The sequence below is a fragment of the Pezoporus flaviventris genome, unplaced genomic scaffold (genome assembly GCF_033815535.1).
Source record: "Pezoporus flaviventris isolate CSIRO_AGI_PZ_B2104156 unplaced genomic scaffold, CSIRO_AGI_Pfla_v1 ptg000006l, whole genome shotgun sequence".
NCBI lineage: Eukaryota > Metazoa > Chordata > Aves > Psittaciformes > Psittacidae > Pezoporus > Pezoporus flaviventris.
In genome coordinates this window covers 3,203,703-3,215,883 of record NW_026892554.1, presented here as the reverse complement: position 1 = coordinate 3,215,883, position 12,181 = coordinate 3,203,703, and the positions used below count along the sequence as shown (strand labels likewise).

Below are 12,181 nucleotides of genomic sequence, written 5' to 3'. Positions count from 1 at the left end.
AACCAGCACAACCTTATCATTAAAGCTTGAGGTAGACTCAAGCTTTAATGTGCTGGTGTTCTTCATCCCTAGAGCTGGCTGTAGAGGCAAACCAGGACCAGGGTAATTTACAGAGCTTTTCTCTTGTAGTCACAACAAGAGACCCTTACTGAAAGTGAAGTTTTATTGAAAACCATCTTTTAAACAGCAAGAAAGTTAAAAATTCAAGTGCTTTATTTCCAATAGAAACAAACTAACTTACAACACAACATATGATGCAACTAAGTGATGGCAACCTTGTCACTTAAACCAAATATTCAGCAAAAATATATGGTGGCTTCTAAGTACACAATTTGCATGTGGCAATATATACAGCTGAGTGAAGAGTATAAAAAGAAATGCTGTTCTGCTGAAGAACATGATAGTGAGGACTTTGGTAGCAAAAAGTGTCTTTTATTTTTAAAACTGTAGTCTTCAAAGATGCTTCCTTCAATTCAAAGACTAAAAGTTAAACAGCTTTATCCTATTGTACTGCTGGAGGTTACTGTCCACAGGCAGATCACTGACTGATCCTGCTGGAGTCACACAGTGATAATCGGCTAACGCAAGGGAAAGGGCAGAGTAGGAACAGTTGCTCATACACAGGAAGACCACGGAACCATTTCCTCATTTTCACCAGTGCTCCAAGACCTATTGCTCTTGTTCATTGCTGGAGTGAAGGCTGATCTTCTGGACTTCCAGCTCTTCTGCGCTGACCATGGAGGGATCGATGGCTGCGTATCGGGTACCGTGGAACTGCAGCAAATGGATCTGTTGAACACAAAGTAATGCTGAAACAAGTGTGGAAGCACAAGGTTTTGGTAAAAAAAGAAACATTTCTCCTGAGTAATTATTGTGAGGATGAAGGCTTTTCAGTGCAAGAGGTGAACCCCCAAAGTCAGTCCCCCATGAATGTGACTACTTCCATCCTTGCATTCTATGTCAGCAATCTGGGAGCAGAGCTCAGGCAAGCCAAGGGGGAAAAACCAGGACAGAAAAGACATTTCCTATTGCTGTGCACAGCAGCAGATCTGGTTTGAATGCAGACACTCACTTGAATATACAGGTTGACCTCAGCACTCCTGCAGAGATAGGGGAAGTTGCCTCCTGTTTTGAGATGAGCTCTTCTGGCATTAGGATAAAGTTTATACATTTCCTCTTTCGCTTCAGTCGAAAGCGCGCTTTGGTCAAACACCTGCACAACAAGTCACAGCAGTTAGGTCTGAATCCCAGTTTGATTATCAAGTCAGACTGGATATATGCTGCTCCTGGAAGCAATTCTCAGCTTCTCTCTGGAACAGCATTAATGAAACAGAAAACAAAGGGAACACATCAGAAAGCAAATGCTGTGATATATGAACATACGGTTGTGTTATGGCACAGAACAGTTCATAAGTTGACAAAGAGTAGTCCTGGTGTTGCCCAGTCAGTAAAACACTTGACTAAATATGAAGGTATGTGCTGCCAGTACTTACTAAGTTGCTAAGAGAATGTCCAGACCCCACCTGGAGGGCAGGAAACAGTGTTTAAGAAAAACACACAAAAGGATGACACTGAGATTAACTTACGTCCATGATGGTTACAGGGATGTCCCGAATTTTATGAGGTTCTACATAGGAGTTCTGGCAGTTGAGGGTAAGTCTTGAGGCGAGCTCGCTCTGGCCTAGGCTCTCCAGCTTGCAGTAGAGAGAAACACTGATTAACACCGTATTTCACTACAGGAAGTTAATGCAGTATTAACAACAGAGCCAAAGAGAAGTTAGTTTTACAGGGAAACAGTTAAATATCATAGCTCCAACTTAGTGTTACTCTGGACGGGACATGCTTAAAGTGTGTTCCATTAGTTGCTCCTGCCTCCAGAGCATGGCCTATAGACATAGCCCAGCACCTCCTCCTCTGCCACCTCAGTTTAACTTCCTCTCTTTTGATCTCCATAAACAGAACCATAAAGGCAGATGGTTGCAGCATCAGGTGAAGTGCTGGGGCTGTGACAGTCATCACCTGACCAAAATCCATCCCTTCCTCCTCCCTCCTGGGTAAGTAAATGAAGGAAGCAGCAGAAATATCCACAACCTCCTGCTAAGCAAATCTTCTACTGAGATGGACATCACAGCATGACAGTACACAGGTACCTACCCTGTCCACCATGAAGTCGATCCCATCGGCCATCTCAGGATCCAGAGGACCAGATGCAAAATTCCCAAGGACAATTTTTTTCAGCATAAAAGCAGGCATTAGCCAAAAGCTGAAACAGAAACAGGATATAACAGCCTTCAAGCACTGAGGACCCCAACGGTGACATGTTTTGTTGTCAGTCCTCCCTTTCCTGGCATAGACTTTGTGCTTTAACTTCAAATGAAATCCTGAAGAAGCTTCAAGAACATGGAGAGGGAAAACCTGGCAGTGAGGTGCTTGAACTGCTCTGGGAAGCTGTTGGTCTTCCATCACAAAAGTGTATTTTAAACATGGTGAATAACACTTTCCTCACTCTAAGTGGTTTTGCTAGAAAAGAGGCAGTTGTTAAATCTGACCACACATCCACAGAGGATCACCAAATGACTGGTCTGTCAGATTCCACACTCCCAGTTGTGAACATTTCCATTCTCCTTATGCTGTGACTTCAAAACTCACAAGTACTCCATCCCACACCTCCCTCACCAGGCTGGAGACAGGTTAGACACATGTCCAGCCAGAGCAGCAGGACGCTTCATCACAGACAGGTTAATGCCATGAATCTGATTGCTTGTCTCAGCCTTGCTTACCTGTTTGCTGTCCAGGTCTGATTGAAGATAGAAGTGTCGCTAAAGGAATTACACAGGATCAGAGACTGAACTCTGGGAGATTTGTGTGTGTATTCAGCAAACTTTTGAGCCAAAAAGCCTCCCAGAGATGCTCCAAAAAGGTGAACCTGGTGCAAGGAAAAGAACCAAAATCAAACAGATCACTCGTGAAAATACGTGACTGCTAAGCACAAGGTTTCATTGCAAAAAATAAGCCACTGTAGTTTTACCCAGTCCTCATGAACCATTTTGTTAAAGAATCCCTCTTCTATTCAACTTCTGGGTCTATGCATGACATAAATGTGATCAAGATTGAAAGAAGGAAATGTTTCCAGACCACAGGCCCAATGTCTGTGTGCTCATCAAGCTTAATAAAAAACAAAAAGGCACATTTCACTTCAGCTTCAATAGCTGTTCCCCAATCCAAGACACTTTGTTGTGGTATCCTGCACCACATGAGCTTGGAAGGGTAACTTCCACAGGATCACATGGAAACCTAAAGTTACCCAATTCAACTTAACAGGCCTAGAACAGCAGCTGAATTTAGGCCAAGTACAACAATTTTCAAGGGTACTCACCTTCAAAAATAAACTAGTTCCAAATGTAAAATTCCAGCACAGCCTCTTTATTTCTAGGCTACGTTTTTGTGTCACGTGTTATACGCCTGCTCTTAAATGAGACTCTCAAACGTTAGTTTTTTATTGCAACACCACATCCATTTCCCTATCCCTGAGCACTCACTTTATCCAGCTGAAGGTGGTCTAGCAGTTTTCTGAACCCATCACAGAACTCCAAGTGATCCCAGTACACTGGATACTGCAACTGAAATAACATAGTTAGAAAAAGCCATCTCGGATCAGTACCTGTCAGCTGTCTCTTTGAAAGCCACCCCACATCTCACATTAAGGGTTTCATGATAGCAACCTGCCTTGCCTGTAGCATGAGGCTCAAGCTTTTCAGCAAGGTCCCTCCAGCCCAAGGATGTGAACACCTCCCCTCTGCTTGCACTACAATACATGACAAGGTACCACAGGGCAACTTTGTTGGGGGAAGTGCAGCATTGCTTCATTCTGTAATCAGTGAGGAGACGCTGGAATGATTCTTCAGTGCTTTTGTGGCATGGGAAGTCGGCAGGCACAGAAACTGTGAACTGCTGTTAGAGTGCTCCTGAAGCTGTTTAGCAGAAATACTGTTGTTCAAATCAATCATCTCAGTCCTGCTCAAGAGCTGACAAGCCACAAAGAGCTGTTGGGATTTTAAGGAGTGACTTAGCAAGCTGGCCAAGAACCACCATCCCCAAGGAAAACATGGAAACCCTGAACTAACCCACGTCTTTGCCTCCTGGCTAACAAAGATCCAGCTGGAGGCAAAGATGACTGGTGTCCAGGGCACACAAGGGAAAAACACACTGAAGTTAATAACATGTATGCACAAGGCTTTGGGTAAACGCTGATGTGGACATCAGAAGATTTCAGCCTGGATCTGCTGCACACTCTGGAGTGCAACTCAGCATCGTGTTCTTTGTAGATTCCCTTAATCAAAACTAAGTTTGCCTTCATTATCCAGCCTCTCAGCACAAGTACATTCACTTTGACACAGCACTGGGAATACTCACAGCGATAACTCTGTAGCCCCATCCAGTCAGTGCCAAAATCTGCTGGAAAAACACATCTGCAGTTCCACTTACAGGAGGGAGGAATATGAGCGGGCAGCGAATGCTCCGAGGCCCTGCATCATACAGCGACCAGACTTTGCTGTCATCATCGTCTACTATTATCTGGAAAGAGAGAGGTATGTGGAGGGGAGAAGAAACACACCAGAGACATGAGGCTCTTCAGCCAGCTTCCAGAATTGCTTCTGCAAAATCTGTGCCATCCAGTAAATGTTGTAAGCCTCAAGACCCCTTTGAACAAGACCATCTTTTGTTCTTCCACCTTTCTTCTCCAAGGCTTTTTACTAACTGGCACAATAAGGTTTGTGCAGATACAGCTGGAGCAGAACTGTGGCCATGCACTGCCAGACTAAATGTGTGTCTTGACATCAGCTGGATAATGAACACGGTGCCTTGGGAAAGGAACGGGAAAGGAGCCACTGTGCCACAGCCCAGGAGAGCAACAGTCACGGCAGAGCCAGCACTGCCTTAGGGGCAGCTTTTTAGGCAAACATTGATGTTTGCATTCACTGGACATTACAGGTCTGGATACCCAAGCCTACTGAATTAAGCAGTAACACCACAAGTTATTGATCTGAAGCAGTTACAGCTGGCTGCCAGATACCAAGATGCACACAACTCCCAAAGCAGCACTGCAAAGCTGACCTGGGAAGAAAAATGCTTCCATCATCTGGCAGTACCTTGGGAGCATCTGGAGTGCTCAGGACACATGGCTGGCTGAGGCAGAGTATTCACATGCAAGCTTAACGGATAGCTCCTCACACAGTGCCCATCTCAGGCACAATTAGTATCCTTACAAGTACCAGAATGAGGTAAAAGTCTCCTTTTCCAGCAGTGCTGGAGCCTGACTTGTTTTTACAGGGCCTGTTCCATCAGCAAACTGTTTTGTTTACTTAGGATGCTCTTTCAACATCCCAGAACCCAGCCAAAGTGTGCAGCTCAAACCAGACCACCAAGCACAAACCTCTGGGGAAAGCCTGTGTCACAGTGGGAATTCACCTCCTCTGCATCAAGATTTTACAGCTTTTTGAACAGTAACACACAAGCACAATTTGCTTTTCCATCCCAGCAGTTAAGCTTCTCAGGGAATCAGGGAGCAGCATATCACAAAGCTGATTTGCTTGACTAACAATCTGCTTGTACTGAAGCCGGTATTTCAGGCTCTGGGAGCATGCGAGACATCACATGATACTGTTTTGTAAAGTCTCTATGGAAAAAAGCAGGATTGCACAGCACAGCTTCCAGACCATTCAAAAACAAACACTGTACAAAAGCCCTTCCACCCCCAAAACAGCCCTTTGCACACAAGTCCAGAGCTCCAGCTGTCAATCCACCAGTAATGTTGGATCTGGGCAGCCGTTGGTAGCTACTGCAACATTTACCTTTAGGAATACTCCTTGGAGTATTCCTAAAGTTAGTTCATGTCCAGAGAGCTGAGGCTCAGAGATGTTTCTTTCCTCAAATCCAGACAATGAATCAATGGGTTTCAACAACGGTTTGATTTGATTTCTGGCCACATACCATGTGGTTTCACTCCAGATCCCAAGCCAGGCCAAGCACTATGCAGGCAGACAGCAGCATGGGTAACTGCTGAGCTGGGAGGTTACAGCTTTCTGGTTTTGGTTGATAAACCAGCATCACCTACAGTTTACATAAAGGGTAAAATCTGCTCTGCATCAAAACAAGGGGCAGAACTTCCTGCTTGAGCTTAGCAGGGCCAGTGTCCCTTGGTGAAGGGCTTATCTAAGACAGGAGCAGTGTATGCAAATAGTGGCTCAAAGGCAAAGCTAAAAACTGTTATTTTCTGTGCTGCACTTCCTGTATCTGAGAAAAGCCGGAAGGGTGATGGAGCTGTGCATTTCCTGCTCCTGTCAGGAGGAACATCTCAGCCTGTTCTCAAACAATCTGCTCCAGCTTTGCTTCCTTAAGTTCATCTGACAGCAGTAACATGAGCTTATCAGCAATAATGATAGTCATCCCTTCCTCTGCTCTGTACATGCTTTGCCTGTATTTCAGGGCAGGAGGGGGAATAAATATTCCTAAAGACTGCTTTAGAGATCAATTACATCTTCAAGTTGTGCTTTGCTTCCCCTTCTCTCTCCAAAAACCAGGACTACTTTGATTATTTCCATCTTCTTCATACCCCGCATGCATCACTGTGCCATCATTAGACTGAACCACTCGGGAGGATAGGGTATTCCCATCTGAAGGTCAGCAGCAGCTTCAGTTTACTCATGTCCCCATTTATGAAACCCTAGCAGCAGCTGAAGGCAGCAGCCCCTGGCAGTGAGCTGCGGTGTCACAGTCCCCATGGCAGCAGGAGCATGTTCTGCTGTAACCACAACCTCCAGCACCTTTCATTTATCAGAGAGCACCCCAGAAAGCAGTGCCTCAGAGCAACCACATGCCTTTCCAATGGAATACTGTCCCCTGGGTTTGCTGACCCATTGCCTGAAGGGGACAGCATGGCACAGACACAGGACATCTGGAACTGGGCAGAAACAGAAAGAAGCTGGACAGCCAGAGCCTAGAGAGCATGCACAATCACAGCAATGCATCTTTCTCACTTACAGAAAACACAAACTGGCAAAAATTAATGAGAAACCCTCAAGAGAAGATCCTACAGCCCTTCCATAAAGGTAGTTTCTTAGAGAAAGCTACACAACCACTCAGTGGAAATAATGCTGAGCACACGTAAGGATTGTTCCTTAGGTTTGGGACACAGTCCCTTTTGTGTGGCCCAACTGCAACCAACCTGCTGTTGAAACAGGCAGTGCTGCTCTTGCCGCTGCTGCCAGCACCATCCTCATGTTCTCACAGCCCACACAGCCATCCAGATTAGGAAACTGAACCAGCTGGAGGTAGTCTTAGCCCAAAAACAAAGTATAGAACACCCCCAAGCTACACAGGTCACTGACTCTCAATGACTGTGCTGGCAGGATCAGCAGGTTGGTGTGTAAAGGTAAGACTGTCCTTCAGTGTGGCAGGATTCTGGGCTCCTTAGTCTGTAACGGCAGCTCCCAGAAGCCTTATCTGCAACAGGTATGTGCAAGAGTTAGTCCAGGGTAGGAGCTACATATTAGCGCTGCACTCCATGCCCTCTGCCATTCAGCACATAGAGAGCAGAAGGTGGAGCACTGCTCACCTCAAACACTCTCCTGTGGTTAAGTGAAAGGGAATGAAGAAATCCAAGTGAGAGGAGAAAGTGGTTGAAAAGTGTGATTAAGCAGAATACATCTAAAGGACACGCAATGGAAGAAACCACATGGTATTTTCCACCATGGCTCAGGCGCATCCCCACTCTCAGGAACGATGTGCAGGAAGAGCAGAGGTGGCTCTGGCAGCCTGGCTGTGGTGGCTGGGTCAGCTGCCCTGCCCTGGTGCTCCATGAGAGGCCCTGCATGTCATCCGCAGCACACCCCAGTTCCTCAGAGTCTCCTCCTTAGGCATAGCTGGAATCAGGATGCTGGGTACTGCTGTGGCTCACAATTGTGAGCCTCTTCTCCCCACCACCACATGCAGAAGCGACCTCCCAGAAGCATGTGGAAGTGTAGGGCATGCTTTCATGCACTTACATGACACGTGGGACAACACTTCAGGAGATAAACCAGGTCACCAGCACAGCCCCAGCTGTTCTGCATTAACCAGTCTCACCCACCACAGCAAGAGGAGACATTTCACCACAAGACCATGGCAGCTGTACACACCTTTTTAAGAGGAACTGTGCTTCTGAACCAGTTGTAGTCGGGAGAGACCTTAATCTCTCCCATGATGTTTAGGAAATGCTCAGATTAGGTCAGCCTGAAAGAGAGAGACAAAGTTAGAAATCAATAAATTGATCCAACAGCTTTAACAGAGGCAGCACTCAAAAGCTGTGCCACGTACATAAAGCATGTGCAGGGTGAGTTTGCTCTGATCAGCTGATTGTACTGCCTCTAACCCACACCAAGTTTACTTATCTTCAGTGTTCATCCCAAACCATGTAATTCTCCCAAGAGGCAGCCACCTGATTGCCTTAATGTACCAGCCTGATTGCGATGATGCTTTTGCAATAGCTGTAGAGGACAACTGTGTTGCAGGATATAAGCGGCTTAAAAACCTAAAACATGTTTTTGACTTGGCTTTAATTTATGAAGCACTCCAAATTTATGTCTAATAAATATTTATACAGCTAACTCAGCAGTTCACACAACAGAATTAAGTTATTTCATGAACCCACTGCCTAAGCATTCAGACCATGTTCTTCCATCTCAATGTAACTGACCGAAGGGGGTCCCATCTGATCTGAGGCTTAACTTACAAGCAAGCCCTGAAGCTTTAATTCTAACCACACAGAAGCCAACTCTGGTCAGGAGTTACCAAGAAAGATAACTTTGAAGCACACCAATTAATACAGAACAAATAGATTCAGACATGGGTCCACACAGGAATGCCACTAATTCACTCTCTGAAGTCAGAATGTCCTAGCAGACCTAATGAGTGTCTTATGATACTCTATAAATTAGTAATAAACACTTCTAGATTTAACTTCTTTTAAGGCAGTGAGGGGCCATTAGCTTCCATTTATAAAAGAGACTGTATCAAACAGTTCCCAAGCCTGCAGACTCAATGGCTTTACCCTGAAAGCCAACTGCCTCAGGAGATTATTTTCATGCTTTCACACACAGCACTGGGCATAATAAAACAAAGAAACTTTTGCTCTTGTTACTTAACAGTTGCCAAGTATAAATTAATAGGTTTTGTTTCCAAATTCTTCATAAAATAAGACCTTGGTATGTTCTGTGAATCACTCCATTGCTCCCCGCAGAAAAGCTGTTGGTGCACAGGCTCAACCAGCTGATTGGGTTAACAGTTACTTACTATTTCCTCATCCTTCAGCCTTCATTTGCCCTTTGCCAGGCACAGAAAACATGAACTTTAAAGTGAAAGCACTTTCTAAATGTCAAGGCAACACATACAGAGCAAGTGATAACACCTCTCATGTCCCACAAGGGTTTGAGGTACCCTTGTTTCACTTTTGTGTAGCTTTGCTTTGGTGCTTCTATCAACTGTTTTGTTCTTTGCCAATCTGGCTGCAGGTAAAATTACAGCAGAGGTAAAAAATACCTATTCCAACAACCTGCAGAGAAGGCACAAACACGTGTTACGGACTAAGGGGGACAGCCGGTTATTACAGAAAGGGAAGTGCAGTCCAGACCAATTCCTTTCCATAACTACACCTCAAGTAGCTCTCAAAAAGCTGCTCAGACAAAATTAGGGCAGAAATAAATTATCAGCAAATGCCTTAAGACAACATGTTCTCTTTGACCATTATATTGCAACAGGGCCAAGAAACACAAGTCACAGGCAGGGCCTCACTCTGCCAGGCACTGCATGGATATAGAGGCACAGGAAAGGGAGGCCTTCTGCTAGTGATTCTGTTTGCCATAAAGGGTTGGCAAACTTCCTGTTGCAACTGCCTCTCTTTTTCCATCACCTCAGTCTTTCAGCACTGTTAAGCTAATCCTTGCGGGCTGGCATTTCAATTGGAATCAGTTGGAAGCTGCCTATCACCAGACTAGGTAAGGAAAAGCATGATGCAGATGGACTTCATCCTCTCAGGCTATGCTCACACCACAGCAAGAGGCCACCTGCAACATAGATTCTGAGCTTCCCATCTCGCCTCTTACTGCTCATGGAAGCAAACCATTGGCTGATTCTTGTCCAGGTACATCTGTGATCACCACTCTGGAGGACTGCCCCTCTTTTATAGCAAGAGTAAACAGTTTTTTCATTGATTATATAGAACTTTTGCTGAAGTTGATGTCCTGTTACCAATTCTATTTTCCCTTGGCACAGAAACACAGCATTAAGCTTGCCACAAAATATTCATGCCAACAACAGCCATGAGCTTTTCCAGTCACAGAAAAGCTGAACCATGAACTCAAAACAGGGAATCAGCCACTGAAGGCAACTCAAATCAGAAATACCCTGATGCTGTTCATAATGCAGCCTCTAAAGACCCAAGTTTCAAGTGCAATAAAACCAAGCAATTTGAAGAACTCTAACCTCTTAAAAACAATTCCTCTAAAGGAAGAATCACTGATGGATGCATTGACAGCACTTCATAACATTCTCCTTGTGAGTTATCCCCACTACACTGTGACACGTTCCATTTGTTATTGACTTAGAAAGACTTTGATTGTGCCACTAGAGACTAACCCCCTGCCAGGGTGGACTACATGAGCGGGCACTCGCTCCTCTCCCCGTGCTGTGTCTGTGTGGGCCAGGGCCACTGCGCAGCTGCCCTTGCACTCCACTGGCCACACAGCACCCACTCCTTTGGGCCAAGAGACCTGAATCAGCAACAGCAGCACTGAGAGCTGGCAGGAGCTGCAGGCAAGCACCAGGACATGCAGGGGAAACACCAGGGCTACGGGCGCTCTATGAATACCAAACGCAGGCAACGGGGAAGAAGAGCTAGGGATAACTGGGACATGGCAGTAGTACCTTCCCCACTCCCTCAGTGCTGTCACCGCTAACCCAGCCCCAGGGTGCCCACCAACCCCAGTCTCGTACCCAGACACAGCGGGCTCACCCATCTTTGCAGGTAGAAAGGGGGCAAACCCCACTCGGTACTCCCAGCCCAGGCACAGGCTGAGGCGGCCCCTTCCCTTTAGAGCCCCCCAATGACAAGAACCTGCAGTGCAGAGCTTTGAGTATCTTGCTGGGAAGAGTCCAGAGTCCTGCCCCCGCTCCAAACCCAGGGGTTGTGGTATCCCCCTTCTCCCCTACCTGAGACCTCCTCAGAGTCCCCCGGCCCCTGGGGCCCAGGCTTGTGCAGGACTAATGTTGTACCGGAGCCTTAGAGGCTCCCCACCTCAATCTGCTCAGAGCCCGATAGCTCCCCAGTGCCCCCCAGGCCCCCCCTCTCTGGTCCGAGGCCCAAGCAAGAAGGACAGGCCTACCCCCACAGCGACACCCCTTCCCCTCTTGCCGCTCGGCCCTCACCGGCTCGGCAGGGCCCGGGGCCGCCGCTCTCCTCCCGCTCCCCGCCGCGCCTAAGCGGGGGCTCACGCCGCCGGTGGCCACTTCCGGGTGCTGCTCCCGCGCCGGACACGTGACGGCAGGGAGGAGCGCCGGCAGGCGCCATTGCTACCGAGGCGGAAGTAAGCGGCTGCGGCGCCATCGCTACCGAGGCAGGAGTCACGTGCCCCCACGGCGTTGCGGTGATTGGTCGGTGGGCGGGGAGGGCCGCGGCCGCCATTAGCGCCTGGCGGGTCGGAGCGTCTGTGGGGCCGTTTCTCACGGCGTTGTTTTAATATAGAAATAAAGGTGCGGAGCGCTCCGGCGGTGCTTTATTCTGCGCTGTGCCGCCTCTCTGCTTAGTGCAGGCGCCGCTGCCATCCAGCGGGAGAGAGCGCCGGTTTGTTATGTATATATGAGAAATGCGAGTGATTGCAATGAGCTGGCGTGTGTTCAAGGCGGGCTCTCACTTTTAACAGGCGTTAGTTCAGCTCCCTTGATGCCTCTATGCAGAGATACCTTAAAAATGACATTTAATCTTCCCGCTGGGTGCAGCCGAGCAGTAGTGTTATCTGCTCTCAGCACGACCTGATGGTGTTTGCTGTAGGGCGGCTCCGGTTAATTAAGGAGAGCATCAGGAGATCTGTTCTGGTCTCTTGAGTCATTCCTGTAAAGACCAGGTGGGATCAATTAGCTTCGATTAAGT

At 47.1% G+C, this 12,181-nt stretch overlaps 1 protein-coding gene across 1 annotated transcript; it reads right to left on the bottom strand.

Annotated features, from left to right (window-relative positions):
• Positions 1–149: 149 nt before the first annotated feature.
• Positions 150–11,671, bottom strand: SPG21 (SPG21 abhydrolase domain containing, maspardin). Its single transcript, XM_061446647.1, has 9 exons — positions 11,461–11,671; positions 8,178–8,271; positions 4,414–4,575; positions 3,540–3,620; positions 2,781–2,926; positions 2,155–2,263; positions 1,587–1,694; positions 1,073–1,213; positions 150–789 (listed from the first exon to the last, which is right to left on the bottom strand). Exons 2-9 carry the CDS (start codon positions 8,238–8,240, stop codon positions 670–672), a joined length of 930 nt encoding a protein of 309 aa, XP_061302631.1. The 5' UTR covers positions 8,241–8,271; positions 11,461–11,671; the 3' UTR covers positions 150–669.
• Positions 11,672–12,181: the final 510 nt, after the last annotated feature.